This window comes from Marmota monax, unplaced genomic scaffold (assembly GCF_021218885.2).
Source record: "Marmota monax isolate L192 unplaced genomic scaffold, Marmota_monax_Labrador192_F-V1.1 WCK01_AAM20220418_F8-fsc00011, whole genome shotgun sequence".
Classification (NCBI taxonomy): domain Eukaryota; kingdom Metazoa; phylum Chordata; class Mammalia; order Rodentia; family Sciuridae; genus Marmota; species Marmota monax.
Window position 1 is genome coordinate 16,300,615 of NW_026693082.1, and position 17,924 is coordinate 16,318,538.

General features: G+C 38.3%; 1 protein-coding gene across 1 annotated transcript in view; it reads right to left on the minus strand.

The window, feature by feature from the left end:
• Positions 1 to 17,924, minus strand: part of Rnaseh2b (ribonuclease H2 subunit B) — a 73,376-nt gene that overhangs the window by 36,773 nt on the left and 18,679 nt on the right. The window contains 5 exon segments of the mRNA XM_046454169.2: positions 100 to 164; positions 7,459 to 7,573; positions 10,165 to 10,241; positions 14,750 to 14,857; positions 16,842 to 16,913. Of these exon segments, the coding sequence (XP_046310125.1) occupies positions 100 to 164; positions 7,459 to 7,573; positions 10,165 to 10,241; positions 14,750 to 14,857; positions 16,842 to 16,913 (437 nt within the window).

The following is a 17,924-nucleotide window of genomic DNA, read 5'->3' on the forward strand; positions in this document are numbered from 1 at the left end:
CCATTTTCACTACATATATAGGATGGTCTTTGGATATAGAGTTTTTTTTTTGTTTTTTGTTTTTTTGTTTTATCACAAGACACTAGAGAGGTACTATACCTTTTTTTCCAGCCACTTCAATGTCTTCTCTTTGCTATACTTGTAATATTTCTTGTTGCATATTTCTGGATTAATGGGGGAAAAAAACCCTTAGTACAGTGAGTTAAAAAACAAAACAAACAAACAAACAAAAAAGCTCAAGGTAACATCACATACAATAATTTAAAATTTTTCATAATACATTGTTGAAAAGCCCAACCTATAAACCGGAGAACATACTTGAGACATTTTTTTAAAAACTCCCAGAGTTTAGGGACCTCAGAAGTGATGTAATCACAGAATGAGTATGAATTTTTAAAAACCCTCAAGTTATACAAACAACACTGTAAAAAAGGTAATTTTTAAAACGCAGCAATCTAACATGCTAAATAATCTCAATTTTTCTGAATTAATTTTAAGTTCACCTCAATGTTTTCAAAGAAAGACTTTCCTTTCTAAAATAAAAAACCTGCAGGGGGTGGGAGGGATAAAAACACTAAAATCAGGCAGATGCCTGTGAAGGTCCATGTTCAGGGGCAAAAGAAACAAAAACATCTTAACTACTCAATGCTGCCCTGGTGGAATTGGTGCAGCAACAGATATATGCTTCTTTTAAAGTATTACTAACATAGTCATAGATATTTCAGGGGAATTGAGATTTATGGTAGGCTCAACTTGGCCCTTTATGGATATAAAAGTTCTGACTGTTAGAAATTACACTTCTCCTCACAATCCACCTAGCTTCATACGCTACGTCATTAAACCAGGATTTCCTCCATAACACGTTTAGTCCGTGGTATTTCTTCTTCCTGTGTGGTTAGCAAGGGCAGCTCTCCCACTCCAGCCTCCTTTATGACCATATAGGAGTCATCTTTATGGCTACTGGAAACTTTAAGGCCAGTGCAGACCAACCATCTGTGAGCTATACAGCATGACACTTCCCCTTCCTCCCCTCCATATCACGGGAAATGGAAACTGCTTATTCAGGGATAGTTTTCTGCAATCCAAATGGTTTGAATGGAAGAAAGGCTGGAGGACCCCTGCCCTAGTCTCTGTGCATTTCCTCCCCATTTCTCCCTGTAGTGGTCAAAATGAAGATGGAGTGGGAGCTAAACCTTTGCACCTGTCTCCTGAGTATGTGTCACTGAAGGAGGGACAGTTGCATATGATATTCCATCAGAAGTAGGAGGATTTCTGCTCTCCTGAAGCCAGGATAGCCTAGAAAAACAGCCCGCTACAGAAGCAAGACTGGATTCAGTTTCCCTGGAGACAATATCTCAATCAGGACATCAGGGGAAATTTAACAGGACATAGCTCACCCAATAAGTGTACACTGTTGAATGGCCTTTAGAAGTTCCATTCATCACCTGCATCAAGACTCACTAACAAAATTCAGTGCTCAAGTCTGTCCTAAGAAATCCCACCTGTCTCTGCTCTTTACCTCTCTTGTTCCTACCTCCAAAATGCTACAAGAACTACAACTTACATAGTTTTTGTTCTTGGCTCACACTCCCTGAATCACCTAGGCAGACCTCTCCTGTCCCTCTTGGAAATGGTCTCTCAGAAGAAGTCAAAAATACAGATTAAGCCATACATACTTCCAGGGCTCACACAAACACCAGTATGTGTTGTTACCTTGAGAAGCCACTTCATTCTCAAAACCTGTTTTCTCAAGGTGTAAAGCAAGGGTTATTTTGAGCGTGCAATGGAATAGTCCCTACAAACCCTATGGCACAATGCCTGCCGAATAGAAAATAGTTGATATCAGCTAAGCAAAAATGATGACAGTTGATATTTGTCAATTATGTGTCAGAAAACTAACATTTATTCAGGCTCTTCACATACATTTTCTCATTGATGGGCAGAATGGATTTCAAGTGAAAAGCTTTATTTGTACTCATCACAGAAAACCAGGTTTGAGTGACCTAAAGTAAATTGTCCAAAGTCACTAGCAATTAAGAAGCGGCACTGCATTCCCATCCAAGCTGACCTTTCAGCTATGGATCCGATGCTCATTTTACCAAGGACAATGAGATCTACATGCTCCCCTAGGAACTTCTGTCCTCCCTATTCTCTGTAGGAAAGACCTCTCCAGAAGGGTAGCCACAAAACTGCTTTCCTTTGGTTTTCTCTGATGATTTCTCTAAATCTTTTTCCAGCTCTCCTTTGCCCTTCTCCAAGGTCAACTGCACCGTTCTCCTGGAGAGGCTTTATATCCTAGTTCAACAAGACTTTAATCAAGCTCAGCTGGCAAATAGCAAACATAAAGCCCTGAGCCAAGGCTCAACATGTCTGAAGCTAAACTGGTCATCTTCCCAAACTAGCCTCCTGGCTGCCCAGGCTGCCTTGCCTCCCACACTACAGCACCTGATCCCAAGGCGACGGGAAGTATGGAGAATGAAGGAGTCAACCTTATCTTGACATGGGGGAGGGAAAAAACAATTACTGAGTCAAAAATCAGGAGGCCTGGCTTCTAGTGCTGGATTAGTAAGTACATTTTTTTAAAAAAAAATCAACTTTATTTATATAATGAACATATCCACTTTAAGTGTACAATGGGACGCGTGTTGAGAAATAAATGCAGTCATGTACTCATCATGTCCATAAGTTCCCTTGAACCTTTCTGTAATCAATCCTCCCAGCCCTCCCCAGACCACCGGGAACCACTGAGCTATCTTTATAGACTGGTTCTTACTTTATTCTGAAACTTCTTAGAAATGGAATCATATAGTGTGTACTTTTTTGTGTTCATCTTCTTTTGCTCAACAAAATTTCTGTGAGATTCATCCGTTTTATTGTTATTTTAGTGTATTCTGGATTGTTTTAAAAAAAGAAAAGTTAATTGTACAAAGCCACAGGCAAGTCCTTTAGAGGGATTCCAAAAGGACTGCTATCACAGGGGATTGGCAATCTGTGTTATTGTGCCTGAAGAAGTTCCAGTGGGCCCAAATGTAGAGGTGGCAGAAGTGATACTGATGATCATGACCCTAAGTAAGCCTATGCTAGTGTGTGTTTGCATCTTAATTTTTAACACAATTAAAAAAGAAGAAGAAGAGAACAAGAACAACAACTAAAGAAAGCTCACAGAACAAGGATGCAAAGAAATATCCTTTTTTTTTTTTTTTGAGGCTATATGATAGGTTTGTATTTTAAGCTATTATAAGTAAAAAGTTAAAAAATTAAGAAGTTTATAAAGTAGTTACAGTAAGCTAAGACTAATATATTATTGAAAAAATAAAATGATTTAAAAATAAATTTAGCGTAGCCTAAGTGCACAGTATCAGTAAAGTCTCAACAATGTACAGGGACGTCCTAGGTTTTCACATTCAGTCACCATTCACTGATTCACTGACTCACCCGGAGCACCCTCCAGGCCTGCAATTTCCATGCAGAGTTAGTGCCCGGTAGAGGTGTAACAGTTTTTAAAAATTTATACTATATTTTTACTGTACTTGATTTATATTTCTACATACCAATACTTACCATCCTGTTACTACTGCTTACAGCAGTCACTACAGTAACATGGTGTACAGATTTGTAGCCCAGGATCAACAGGGTATACCAATAGCCCAAGTGTACAGCAGGCTACACCACCTGTTTGTGGAAGCGCGCTCTAGATGTTCATGCAAAAATGAAATCGGCTAACGGCACATTTCTCAGAACATACCCCCCAGTGATGATCACTATGTCCCAGAATACTACACAGATCCAGTGTATAAACTACAGCTTAATTTTGAAATTTATAAATTTCTAAAAACAAGGAGATCTCAGATATTCATGAAGACCACAGGCGGCCCATAATTATGAAAAATAGCATAGCATGTTCATCCGTGTCCTAAACTTAATATTTGTGAGAGTTAGAAAGTTGGACAGTACGTGCACACACTGGCTGGGTTTTTTCCCTTATGTGTCTGGTGCTTATAAAACTGGCCTCAAACATCTGGAAATACTGGGTTTACAAAATAAAGATGGAATAAAAATGAGTCTACAATTAAATAACATGTTCAGCAATTGGGTAATCAGTTCACAAACCTGAATTTCCCTGATGTATTGTTGAATAAACTGCCTAAAGCAGATTTTCACTTCTGCTTTCTCAATGTTTTCCATAACTGAGAAACTCAGCCCTCCTCTTCTCCCCTGTCTTCTGGGGATAGAAACTTGGCAACTGCACTTGGGGAATTTTAATCAGGTAAGTTTTCCTGGCTCTTCCCATTAATTGCATCAGACAGTGCAATGCAGCTCTGGCTTGCAACATGAAGCAGAGTGTTACGTTCAAGGCAAAGTCCATGACCCCGTATTAGTCCTCTCCCGTGTCATCTCTCCACTGAATGTGAGCTTCTTTGGCAAGAAACGTGCTCTGGGCCCTAGAGCGAGCAAGTAGAGCCTTTCCATTACTAATGAAGCAGGCAAGGCTAAGGTCACGGCCTTCATCGTTCAGAGCAATAGCAGCAGTGGCTGGGCTTATTTATCAGGGGGAACCAAACTTTAAGCAGCCAGTCTTCAATACAATCACTATGATGACCTGGAGGACAGTGCGTGAAAATAAGAAAGATCACTGCAGGGGTGAGGACTGTCTGCTCCTTAAGCTATTCCATTTCTGTCTCCTTTCTTATCTTTTTGCCATACAAAGCAAAATCATTAAGAGGGGATACAAAGATTTTAAAAGAAAAAATGTGTTTTCTGTTTTTACAAGAGACACTCTCTAAAGACTCTAACAGAGTATCCTGGAAGTACTTCATAGCTCTAAGAAAGAACAGCAAGTGCCACTATCAGTTCTTTAATTTATTAATACATAAGTTTATCTTTAATCCTGGTTCTGCTACTTCATGTTCTGTGATGTCATACAAGTTACTTAACTCTCTAACACTTAGTTTCCTCATTTTTAAAAATGCAGATTATAATAACAATGAAAGGGCCTTACTGCGATGATTAAGTAATATATGAAAAACCATAAGCACCACCTCCTGCTGTAGTGCAGATCCTCTACCCTTCTCTCTGTGGACAGCCTATAACAACCAGTGGTAAACCTCAGGATGCTGGGCTTTCCCCTGCTGATCTTCATGGAAAAAGATATTCATCTGAGTACACTGTCCTGTACACAGACCTCACATAAAGAAAAATATTTCATATATTTATATTTTGGATGAAGGGATGAAGAACATGTTGTAGGGTTGCTTATACTCAAGTATTCTGATGGATGAGGCATGGAGAATCTCACTTCTTTTTAATTTTTCCTCCCTATTCTTAATTTTTTTTTTGGTTTTGCTTTTAAACTTTCCATTATTTCAAATTTATAAAATGGAGTTCATTAAAGGTAGAATCGGATTATAAGTAAACTTCCAAACCTCTGGGCACTGCACGTATCTTTTACTGTAGGACATTTAATCTGAAAATATTTTGCTTTCCCTTACCATCACTTAATAACAAAGAAAGAGAAACTTGAGGACTGGGACTTTAGAAATCTGACTTACATACTTACATAAAGGCTAATAATATAGCCACTTTGAAAAATGGAAGTGCAAATCTTTTAAAAGTCAGGCAAAATTGAGAAGAGATGGAGATTGGGACCAAAGTCCACACAGTGATGCAGCTAATGCCCAGGCTGGGAGAGGGCAGAGACTCGAAGTGAACAAATGCAGAGGCATTGATACTGTTTCAGAATCTTGTTTCCGGATATTGCTTTAAGTTGACTGCTTTTACACATCCCATGGCAGAATCCTGGATAACAACTTCATTGCATCTTCAACTCATGTTAAAGTAACAAAAATTAAAATGACTTGTAATTCTATTTTCTTTATTACTTTAGTTTTCAAAAATGGTTATGGTCTACTTCATTTGTCACCCACAAAAAGATGCTGTCCCCTGCCAAGCTCAGCATCAGGAACGCCTTTGATGGGGCTGCTTTGATAAAACATTGGCTCCATGCAGCCCTCAGATCCAAACTGGATCCCCAAACAGGGCCAAGTAAGAATCAGTAGCCTCTCAAACATGAAATGCAACCAGTGAGGCTTTCCCCTTCCCACTGTAAGCTTACACTTCTTGGAATCACCACTTTCCTGGTCCCAGAAGAACTGCCATTGTTAACAAACCATCTATGACCCCAGATGGCAATAGCCTCTTGGCCTGTTGTTCTGGTTCTCACATTATGTTTCCAGATTAACCCTGAAACTACTTGGATGATTATTTGAAACCCTGATGCTAAGTGTATATAGTGTTTTTTAACCCATTAAAACACAAAACTTGTTTAACCTGACACACAATGCTTCACCTCCTCTTCTCAAAACTCAAGAGTAATATCTAGAATTCACCTCTTTGTTCCCTCGCCTACTCCTCCAGCCCTTTCCCTGCCTCCAGGATGCCAGCACTGTACATCCTCTTGGTCAAGACATAAACCTAGAAGCCATTCTTACTCTTTCTTTTCCCTGACCACCATTCAGTCACCTGATGTGGCTAGTTTTCCCCCTAAATTGCAGTTCCTCCTAAGCTCAGGCTCTCGTGATATTCTGTCTAGATCACTGCAACAGCCCTTGTGGACCTGGCCTTGGCTTCTTGAATATATTCTCCACACGGTAGCACTGTCTTGGTGAAAAGTTCAGAGATGGGCCACCACCAGATGCATACAACGTTCCCTCCCATCTGAACCCGTGCCCAGCATTCCTACCCCATTCCTTACAGCCCCAAACCTTCCCAGATGTAATGAATTTCATGGAACCACCTAAACAGGACAACCTTTTCCATATATCCATGCCTTTGCTATACTGCTGCTCTGACTCATCCTTCGGGACTCCACTTAGGTCACCTCCCCCTGGAAAGCAACACGGTATTCACCCACCTGTACCCCACCCAACCCATATGGGGCCTGTGCATCCCCAGGAAACACACAGTTACTTCCATCACTGTCTTGTCACTGCCCTGCTTGTTGCTTGCCCCATCAGACTCAAAGAAAAGTGAGGGAAGGGACAGTGTCTTATTTGTTCCCAAAGCCCAGCGCTAATATTCAACATTTGCTTCTCATTAGGTACTCAAATACCCCTTGGATCACTAACAGTCGTTTTATATAATTTAACAAATGAAAAATCTGAAGCAGAAAGCAGTTGACTTGCCTTTAGTCACAAAGCTACTTCAAAGAACTGAGACTAAAGCCATGTTTTGTGATTTCTGGCTGTGGAAGAGGCCAGAAGATTTCAGTGGGCAGAATTCCAGAGAATGAACAATCCGATGGGACCCAGGAGGGGTACTGACGACTGGAAGCCCATCTGAGTAACACTTTGTCTTCCACTGACACAGAATGGGCATTACAGCTAGGGAGGCTTTAAGCAGCTACATGTTCTGAGAAAGGCCCAGTCTTTCTGCCTGACTTCCAAGGCCCACATACCATACCTTTTTCCTCTGTCACGTGGTGAAGTACTTTCTCAAGTTCAGGAAGTTTCAGCAACAAGACACAATTTGGAAATGCATCATCCACCACCACCTGATCTAGAGGCTGAAACTTTCCCTGGAAAAAACACTTTGGTCAGTTACAATGCAAGCATCCCAGCCAAAACACACACGAAAAGAGAAAAAGACATATCTCATGGTCTGTCCCTGCAACTTAGTTCAGAGCCTCTGTTCCATCTAAGAAACCCCTAAATGGGGACAGGTTCTAGGACTGATGCAGGGCTCCCTTTAAGAAGCTCTTTTGAGCACTTGGTTTCCAAGCAGCAAGCACCCTACCCCAGGGGTACAGTCACCATACGAAACAAGAAACAAAATTCTAGAAAAGTACATGAAGCCACAGAAACTTGCAAAGATGATAGTGATTGCCTAGGGCTGGTCCAACCACTCAACTTGAAGAAGAGCCCCAGAGCAGGAGCCCCACCATCACACAGGCCTGGAACCAGCCCAGATGGGCCCAGAACATTCCTCGGCCTCTCCATCCTCATTCCACAGCTGAAGAAAGAAAACCCAGCCACTTAAAGAAAAATTCAAAAGTAAATCCACTCCTGTTAGTGCTGTCAGATAATGCTTCCAAATTAAGAGGAAGAATGAGAGAGAGAGAGAGAGAGAGAGAGAGAGAGAGAGAGAGAGAGAGAGAATGCTAGAGGGATACATAAATGAAGGTGTACTCAGGCTAAGCCAGGCTCAGCTAGTTAAGTCCATAAAGCCTGGGTACCAAAAGAAGAAAACTGTAGACCATAAGAATCCAGCACACACACACACACACACACACACAGAATCCAGACCACTATTCTTCTCAGTTAAGTTTAATTCTTCTTAGCTTTACTAATTACAAAACTAACCACTTACTCATGGATATTACTTATACTTGAAAACCCACTATAAGTCAGTTTGGACTCAGGTATTGAGCAGAAGAACATGAGTGATGCAAGCTCATCACTTCAAGGGAAAGAAAGCACTTGTAGCCTATAATAAAACTTGAACTTTCAGGCAAAAATCAGAACTGTGGAAAACTTGTATCTCCCACTATCACAGCTTCTCAATACTTCAAGGATTTTTTTGATGGTAGTAACTGATATGATATGAATATGGAATCTGCTTGCCATTGGGGCTCATGGGAGCTGTTTGGGGGTGGAGCCCTCATGAACAGATTAATCCTTTCTTACATGAGTGAGTTCAAAGGACTAGATTAGTTATTACAAGAGCAAGTTTATCCCTCATGTTCTTTCTTCTGCAAATATGTTTGCCTTTCTATTTTCACCATGAGTTAAAGGAACATAAGACCTTGACTAGTGCCATGCTCTTTGAATTCCCAGCCTTGAGAACCCTAAACCAAAGTAAACCTCTTTTGCTTATAAAATTATCCACTTTCAGGTGTTACAGAAACCAAATTGAAGTAAGACATTTACAAAGGGTGTGTATGTATAAACTGGGATGTATTAACATTTGGAAGATTTATATAACTCAGTGAACCAATATTTTTCAAATAAACCAAAACATGATGTTATAAAAAAAGATCCATGCTAAGTGAAAAACAAACCAGTGGATTTTAATGTAAGACAGCATGCAAGGATCATTGACAAGGGTTCAGATTCCACTTTATGACTAACCTTTAAGAAACTTCTCCCGGGACTGGGGATGTGGCTCAAGTGGTAGCGCGCTCGCCTGGCATGCGCGGGGTGCTGGGTTCGATCCTCAGCACCACATAAAAATAAAATAAAGATGTTGTGTCCACCAAAAACTAAAAAAATAAATATTAAAAAAATTCTCTCTCTTTAAAAAAAAAAAAGAAACTACTCCTTATTGATTTTTGAAGTAATATCAGAGAAAAATATCCAAAATTATCTTAAAAGGCTATCATGCCCTTTCCTCCCTGTTCTGATTATATCTCTGTGTGAGGCCACATATTCTTCACACAGTTCCACCAAAACAATAAACAGGCTGAATGTATAAACAGACATGAGAATTCAGTGATCTTCTTTTAAGCCAGCCATTAAAAACACTGCCACATGCCTTATTAAATTTTGTTGTTTGTTTCATTAAAAATGTGTTATTTATGTCAGTTTTAATTCCTAATATAGTAAATATTGATAATTAGAGCTCATAAAAACATAAGCTTTTGGAAACCCTTAATAAGTGTGAACATATTATGAGACCAAAATGTTTCAGAACTTTAGGTTGAAACTAATATTTTTTGTAAACTCCATCTTTCTATTACAAGGGTAAATTTTATCTATCTGGAATTTCTTAAGTCTCAACTATATCTTCCTCAATAAGCTTTCATTAGATATGTCCCTATATCACCGTCTCACAGAAGATAAACCCTTCTTCTCCTAAAGCTGGTGGTCAATTTTTACGTGTATCTGGGCACTTAATGATAAATGTTTTCAGTGTCAGGCTTTGTCAACCAGTAAGGCACAGAGCACTGTGAGCTAAGCAATTCAGAAGTGATGGGCAAGCTAATATCAAACTGGATCAAGATTGCAGCGCTGCTTCTAGGCCTGTGTGTGGGTGCTCTGACCTGTCCTAGCACACAGGATACATACCCTCCATACTTACCAAATTAAACCGGAAGTGCAGGGAATCTACATTTGAAAAGGAGAGCAGGAAGATGAGGTCATTGTAGATGACCCCCACTGGGAAACTCACCTGTTTGTTGGCCAGTATGAGGTAGTGGAGGAGCAAAAACAGGGGGTCCATGGGTGTGGCGAAGTGCAGGAGACCTCCTAGAGGTTAAAAGAACAGTAGGGCTCAGGAAGGCAAGCTGGTGAATTCCTGCTGACCTCAAGGTGAGAATCATTCACTGACAAACACATGTGAAATCCCCAATCCAAAAGGTCTTCTTATACAGGTCAAAGAAATTTACTGATCTAGTAACACGTGTGACAGCTCATCCTACCAAGCCTTAGTGCAACAAGTGGCAAGAGATGCCTCAATTTGAAGGCTGTCATTTTTTTCAATCACAGATTTCACAAATTTCTTACAAAAATCTTTACATTTCTACCTTAAATCTTGCTTCTTTCACGTTCAAGCAGTCTCAAAAGGCAGAATATGCTCCACCAGATTTTACTTCAAAAAGTTGCAAATCCCTGTGTGAAGAATGGAGCTAAGACACTGAAATCTGATTTTAACTTTCCATTTCTTTTTCAGAATTCGTATTTTATAAAGCCTTCCATCCCCAAAGAAAGTAGAGGTGGGGGTAGCACAGAGGGAACCTAAACCAGGCAAACATTGGGAAACTCATATAAATCTATCTATAAAGCTGCAGTAAAAAGTAATTTCCTGTGCTTTTGAAAAGGAAGCCCTGGGAAAGCACTGTTATTCTCTTGGGACAGCTTCTTCTGGGCCTGGGGGCTCAAAGCTCATCAGGCACTTCACTAACCCAGATCCAATACCAACCCCTGCCCCCAAAGCAAAAGTCAAAATGGTAGCAATCAGCTTGAACAAACCCAAAATCCCACTCTCTGGCTGAAGGAAACAGGCAATCACAAAAAAGGCTCCTGCTTCTCTTTCCTCTATTGAACTCCCCTCCAAGGATCCCAGACAACTCCCTCCCACCCTTCCACAGAACTGCTTTGGAGGAGGTATTTTCATCAAAATAAACAAATTCAAAACAATAAATGATTCACTTACCCCTGCCCAAGTGTTTTATTTTGGTTTCAGGAAACATGTGTACTTACATTTATTTTCTAATTGAGCAACCTACCTATAAAGACAAGAAATCCTAACCCTAAACCATGAATATATATTTATAGTTTAGATCAAAAATATATATAAATATACATATATTTATAATTTAAGGTAAGGATTCATATATATGTGTGTATATATATATATATATATATATATATATATATATATACACACACATATATCTACACATATATCTACACATATGCACACACATATATATATGAGAATCCATTTCATTGTAAGGAAAAAAATTCATAGTAAATTTTCCCCATGTCCTTTCAAGGTACAGAACAAAAAAAATTCAAAGAAGCAGTTTTATGTTATGACACTATTTAATTATTTTGAAAAGTGAAAGCTCATAAAACCATAAGTTTTAAGTTAACCTTATATGAGGTATCCATTATATGCAGAAATTAGAAACAGTTTTCCAGATCAAACAGTGACATCTTGGTGGCTATTCTTAAAAACAGTTCTTTTCTTTAGAATTAAGTTTAAAAAGAAGACAATGGTAAAAAAAAAAAAAAAATGCATGTGAAATAAATTTGTTGTGATGTGAAGATAAATTTGTTGTAAAGAAAAAAAAACAGTCTATTAAAAATAAAGGAAAGAAAAAAGTGAGTACCAACTCAAGACATCCAAGATAGATGAGCAATCACGGCTGCCCAATATTTTCCTGTGTTCTGTGTCTCTCAGCTACATTTGACGGCAAGTGTGTTACATTAGAAACCCTAACTCTCACATACTGCCCGATGAATATACACATCAACAACAATGAAAAGGGAGTACTCTCCACCCTCTAGGCTACACACAAACTACCATTGCATTTGCTCAACTAAAAACTGCTTCAATTTCCTCATGGAAATAGGTATGCAAAACTAATCAAAGCAACAAATCCTTCTTCGGGAATGTCTTAGAAGGTGGACAAAAATGGCCTGTGTATCTTAGCACTCAGTGGTAACACAGAGCCAACAGAAAGCACTCTTAAAAAGCAGTCAGAGTACCCAAACAGGCAGAAGAGCAATGGAACAGACCAGAAGATAGAGACAAACCCACATAAATGCAGTTATCTCATACTAGACAAAGATGCCAAAAACATACATTGGTGAAAAGATAGCCTATTAACAAATGGTGTTGGAAAAACTGGAAATTCATATGTAGCAGAATAAAATTTAACCCCATCTCTCACCCTGCACAAAAATTCGATTCAAATTGGATCAAACACCTAGAAATTAAACCAGAAATCTTGGACCTGCTAGAAGAAAATGCAGGCCTAACACTCTAACATGTCAGCTCAGAAACTGACTTTCTTAAAAAGATTCCTAAAGTACAAGAAGTAAATCAATAAATGGAATGGCATCAAATTAAAAAGCTTTTTCACAGCAAAGAAAACAATCAAGAGTGTGCAGAGAAAGCTACAGAATGGGAGAAAATCTTTGCTACCTGCTCTTCAGAGCATTAATATCCAGGATATACAAAGAACTAAAAAAAATCTAACACAAAAAAAACCAAAAAACATGATCAATAAATAGGCAAAGGAATTAAACAGACACTGCTCAACAGGAAATATACTAATGGTCAACAAATATATGAAAAAATGTTCAATATCTCTAGAAATTAGAAAAATGCAAATTAAAACTACACTGAGATTCCATCTCACTCCAATCAGAATGGCAATTATCAAGAACAGAAGTAACAATAAAAGTTAGTGAGCATGTGGGAGAAAAGGTACACTCACACATTGTTGGTGGGACTGCAAATTGGTGCAAATTACTCTGGAAAGCAGTATGGAGATTCCTCAAAAAACTAGGAATGGAACCACTATTTGACGCACTATCCCACTCCTTGGTTTATATCTAAAAAATTTAAAATGAACATGCAACAATGACACAGCCTCATCAATATTTATAGAAGCACAATTCATAACAGCCAAACTAGAGAACCAACCTAAGTGCCCTTTAACAGATGAATGGTAAAGAAAATGGTATATATACACACAATGGAGTATTACTCAGCCATAAAAAAAAATGATATTATGGCATTTGCCAGTAAATGGATGGAACTGGAGTCTATCATGCTAAGTGAAATAAGCTAGTCCAAAGGTCAAAAGTCAAATGAGAATGAAAGGAAGGGAGAAAGGATGGGATAGGGAAAGACAGTGGGATGACTCTGACCTAACTTTCCTATGTACATATATAAATACACCACAATGAATCTCGCCATGTGTATCTTGAAGATATCAGTTTAAAAAAAGAAAAAAAGATCAATGGAGTAGAGGGAGGTGAACAAGAGGTGGGAGGAAGGGAGCGGAAGGCCTGGGGACTGAATTAGAACAAACTGTATTTCATGCTTCTATAATTATGTCAAAATAAATTCTATTTTCATGTATAACTAAAAATAAATAATTAGGGGGTAAAAAAAGAAGCAATGAAAGTGGGCAGAAGAAATGCACAATGCCTCATATACCCAACCACTGCTGGACCCCAACGCGCCCCAGAACAGGGGTCAGAACACAGCTCTCTTGGTACCCTTTCTCCCTCTGAATCTAGAGCTTGGTGGTGAGGTGTGTGTGTGTGTGTGTGTGTGTGTGTATGGGGGTTGGGCATCCTATCGTTTGAATCTGCAATGTCCCCTAAAGGCCCATGTGTTAAAGGCTTGAGCCCCAGAGTGCCACTACTGGGAAATTACAGAATCTTCCAGGTTTTTTGTGGGCAGTCTTGGGTTATTGCAGGTATTCCCTCAAAGGGAACTGTGGGAACTCAGCCTCCACTTCTTCCAATTTTTCTTTTGTTTCTGTCCATGAGCTGAGCAGTTTTGTCACATGCTATTACCATGATGTTCTGCCTTGTTAAAGGCCCAAAGCAACAGGGCCAACCAGTCATGGATGGAAACTTCCAAAACTGAGCCAAAATAAACCTTCTCTTTTTATGAGCTGATTATCTCAGGTATTCATTACAGTAATGGAAACCTGAGTAACACAGGGGGGGCAGTAATTTATATGAAAAGTATTTTTTTAAGGTTGCTATATTCTAGTGTCTAGAAGCTATACAAATATCCAGTTTCAAAGAAATGATGTTAAAAACTTGAAGATCCTCAAAAGAAAGTCTACAGTCAATGAGATAGGCATTCCATGATACAAAGGTAATCTAACTTCTGCCTGAGGATATGGTAGCGTTTTAGGAGACAACACTGGTTAGTTTAAACTTTCCTAGCATCAAAGACACAAGTAATAGGGGTTGGGATTGAGGTTGGGGTTCAGTGTAGAGCGCTTGCCTAGCACACGTGAGGCACTGGTTCAATCCTCAGCACCACATAAAAATGAAATAGAGATATTGTGTCCACCTATAACTAAAAAATAAAATATTAAAAATATATTTAAAAAAGACATAACTAATAATCTTTCCCTTCTCTTTGATTAAACCCTGCTCTGCTGCCACTGACCAGACTCCCAACCAGGTGGATGGACCCATAAGCCCAGGTGTGAAGAGTGGAAAAGCAAGAGTGCACACTTAGTTACTGGAAAATATTCACATTAGTCACTTACCTGATTGAACTGACTGATTTATAAACCAAGAGTGGTGCTTTTCCTTGAAAACTTTGATTTCAAACAGCTGGTGTAGACACATATTGAACAAGTAAATGGCTCCTTCCCCTGGAAGACAAATCTGGTTTTTATATGTAAGTAAGTTTTCTCTCTCTTATACACACACACACACACACACACACACACACACACACACACCACTCATACATATATCAAACATACTGCCCTACAGTTCTGAGGACTGCTACTAATATGAGCATAAACATACATAGATACATCCTATACACGCTGACTCCCAGAAAAATCTTAGAGCTATTATATGCAAGTGCTTATTTTCCAGCTCTATAATCTTTACTGAACTTAAATCAAAAAAAGTAAAAGTGTAAGTTATTTATCTTAACTACTACAAAGACTTTCTGCATCAGATCAGGGAGAAGGAAAGCCATTCCTAAATTAGCAAACCCTAAGAGTTCAGCTAGATGGTCTGAGCTGCCACATGGGTCCCTGTCTCCAGGGCACCATGTTCCCCGCCCCCCGCCCCCCCAGCCCCAACACACAGGGATCAACACAGAAACCAAGTTCTCTTACCCCACAAGTCAATCCAAATAGGGAAGACAAGGATATGCTTCAAGATATAGGGAGTAATTAAAGCCCCACTCAACCGAAAAGCTGAAAGGATTTTCGTTTACTTCTCAAAAGAGGGTAGGAGCCCATTCATATATTCATGTTTGATCTCTTCAACTAATGAAAAGAAGAAAAAAAATCTTTCCAACTGGAGTATCATCTCTGGAGTCAAGACCCTGAGCCTGAACTTGTCTCCACCAAGAGCTGGGTATGCGCTCTTAGGGAAATTATATAAACCTTTTTGTGCCTCTCCTTCTACATCTGTAAAATGGGGCAATATTGCACTTATCTCATAGTTTTTTTTTTTTAATAAGGGCTAAAAACCCCAGAAAACATAAATAACACAGTACTTAGCATATAGTATGTGCTCAGCAAATGTTGGCCTTTATTTTTTCTTGCCAGTGTAGCAAATAAGAACATTTGTTCCTCTATTCCTATGATAATTAGACAAAACCAAATTTTTAGAAGAAATCTGGCTTTTGTTAAATGCTTTAGAATCTGTACTGCTACCCAAAACTTCTCTTGAACAAACATTTCTCACCTCAACTTAGGCTTAAACATGACACCAATTACATTCAATTTCATTTTAGGGAAAAGAACATTGGAGGAAGTCATGAATTTTTTCACCTCTCTTGTTGCTTCTATTGATCATGTCTCTCCAACAATAAGGCACTACCCATTTGCTTTCCCTCATTTCACTATCCAGCATTATGGGCACCAGGAGAATGCTCTCATCTGCTAAGAATCAGGTATCTACTCAAAAAAACACCACCAATATCACTATACTACATACGTACAGAATATTTTAATATTTTTGCCTAAAAATCAGAAAACTGAAAATATGCTGAATGTAAAGTTAAAATAAAACTGATATCCAAGAAAATATTAATCTCTTCAATGTACAATACTTTTAATTAAAAAGAAAATCATCCCTGACAGGAGAAAAAAACAACATACTACTTTTTGGCAGGAATAAAATAAGGGAAGTACAGTTAAAAATAAAACTAATCAAAATCTTGGCATGTCAAGTAAAAGCCTTCTGCTTTTTTACTTTGGTTGTTTATTTTACTTTGTAATATAAAATGAATATAAATGAAGGCTAACATTGAATAACTACTAAGAAAAGTTGGCTTAAGAAAGCCAAAGAAAATTCATCTGTTTTCAGAAAGAACTCAAACACGCTACTTTTTTGTTTTGCCAACATTTCTATTGACCTTAAAGTTCTGTGGATTAAAGCTATAAGAAGAAATTTTTCAAAAAATGTCGAGGGGAAATTATCTAGGAAAACTAGGAAATGTCATCAGCTTGCTTTTGTGACCTCATGATGCCATCTTAGCTTTAAAAGCTGTTTAGGAAGAAGACACACCAGTACCAAATGCGTCCATGCACTCATCAGTCACACCAGCCACAGGGAGAAGGACATTCAGGACACCAGCATCTGAGGAACAGGGAGGGAGGGAGAGCTCACCTGAACAAGGGTTAACCAATTTTACAAACATCAGACCACTTTTCGTCTTCTTTGAAGCATCTTTTAAATATTCTGAAAAGAAATGGGGGTCATAAAATTAAGAGATGCTTGATCTGCTTCTTATTTTACCTACTTCACTGTTTTCCTTCCTAAATTTTAACTTAATTTATCACTTACAAGCTGATGACCGGTTTCTCCAGGAGTTGCAGTGGAATTTCGGGGAGTTTTAATTTATCTGTTTGGCAAGTGATGAGGCTCAGGCTCTGGCGTCACATGGCCTGGGCTATATATAACTTTTGTCACCTTGGGCAAGTGACTTTACTCTCCTGGTTCAAACGCCTTTTCTAAGATGGTGATAATAGGACATGTGCTTTTTAAAGAATTAACCTAGGTAATCTATAGAAAGCACTTATCATAATAAACAGAAATAAATGACAGCTATCATTAATACTATTATTATGAAGCAGAACATTCTTAAAATAAATATTTATTGGACATTTATATTTTTTACCTCCATCATTACTGAATTATGTCTTTTGGCCATTTTTCTGTTAAAATATTCACCTTTTCTCCCCCTTTACTTTATGAGGAATCTTAAAAGGAGTCTTTATAAGGATATTAACTCTGTTTTTAATTGTTTATAATGAATCTTTTCTGCCATATAAAAATATGAAATCTTCTTGCAATCAGATCGTTATTTTTCAATATGCTTATATCTTTTGTGTCATACTTAAAAGGCTTTCTCTTCCTCAAAAGCATGTGAATTACCTGTATTTTCTTCTAATATTTTTAAATAATATCTCTAACTTATCTGGGTATAAGATAGAGGGGGGAAATCAAGCATTCTTTTTTCAGGGTTGGCCAGATGTATCAACACCATCTACTGAATAGACTCATCATAAAAATATTACCATTATGCAAAAATATTTAAAATACATCTCTAGGTCTGTTTAAAGACATTCCATTTTGATCTACTAAGTATCTCAAATTCTTATTGATTATGGATTTAATTTTAATATCTGGTAAGACTAGTCCTCTCATTTTGTTTCCTTTACAATATTTGACTATCAAAGTTTTAATCAT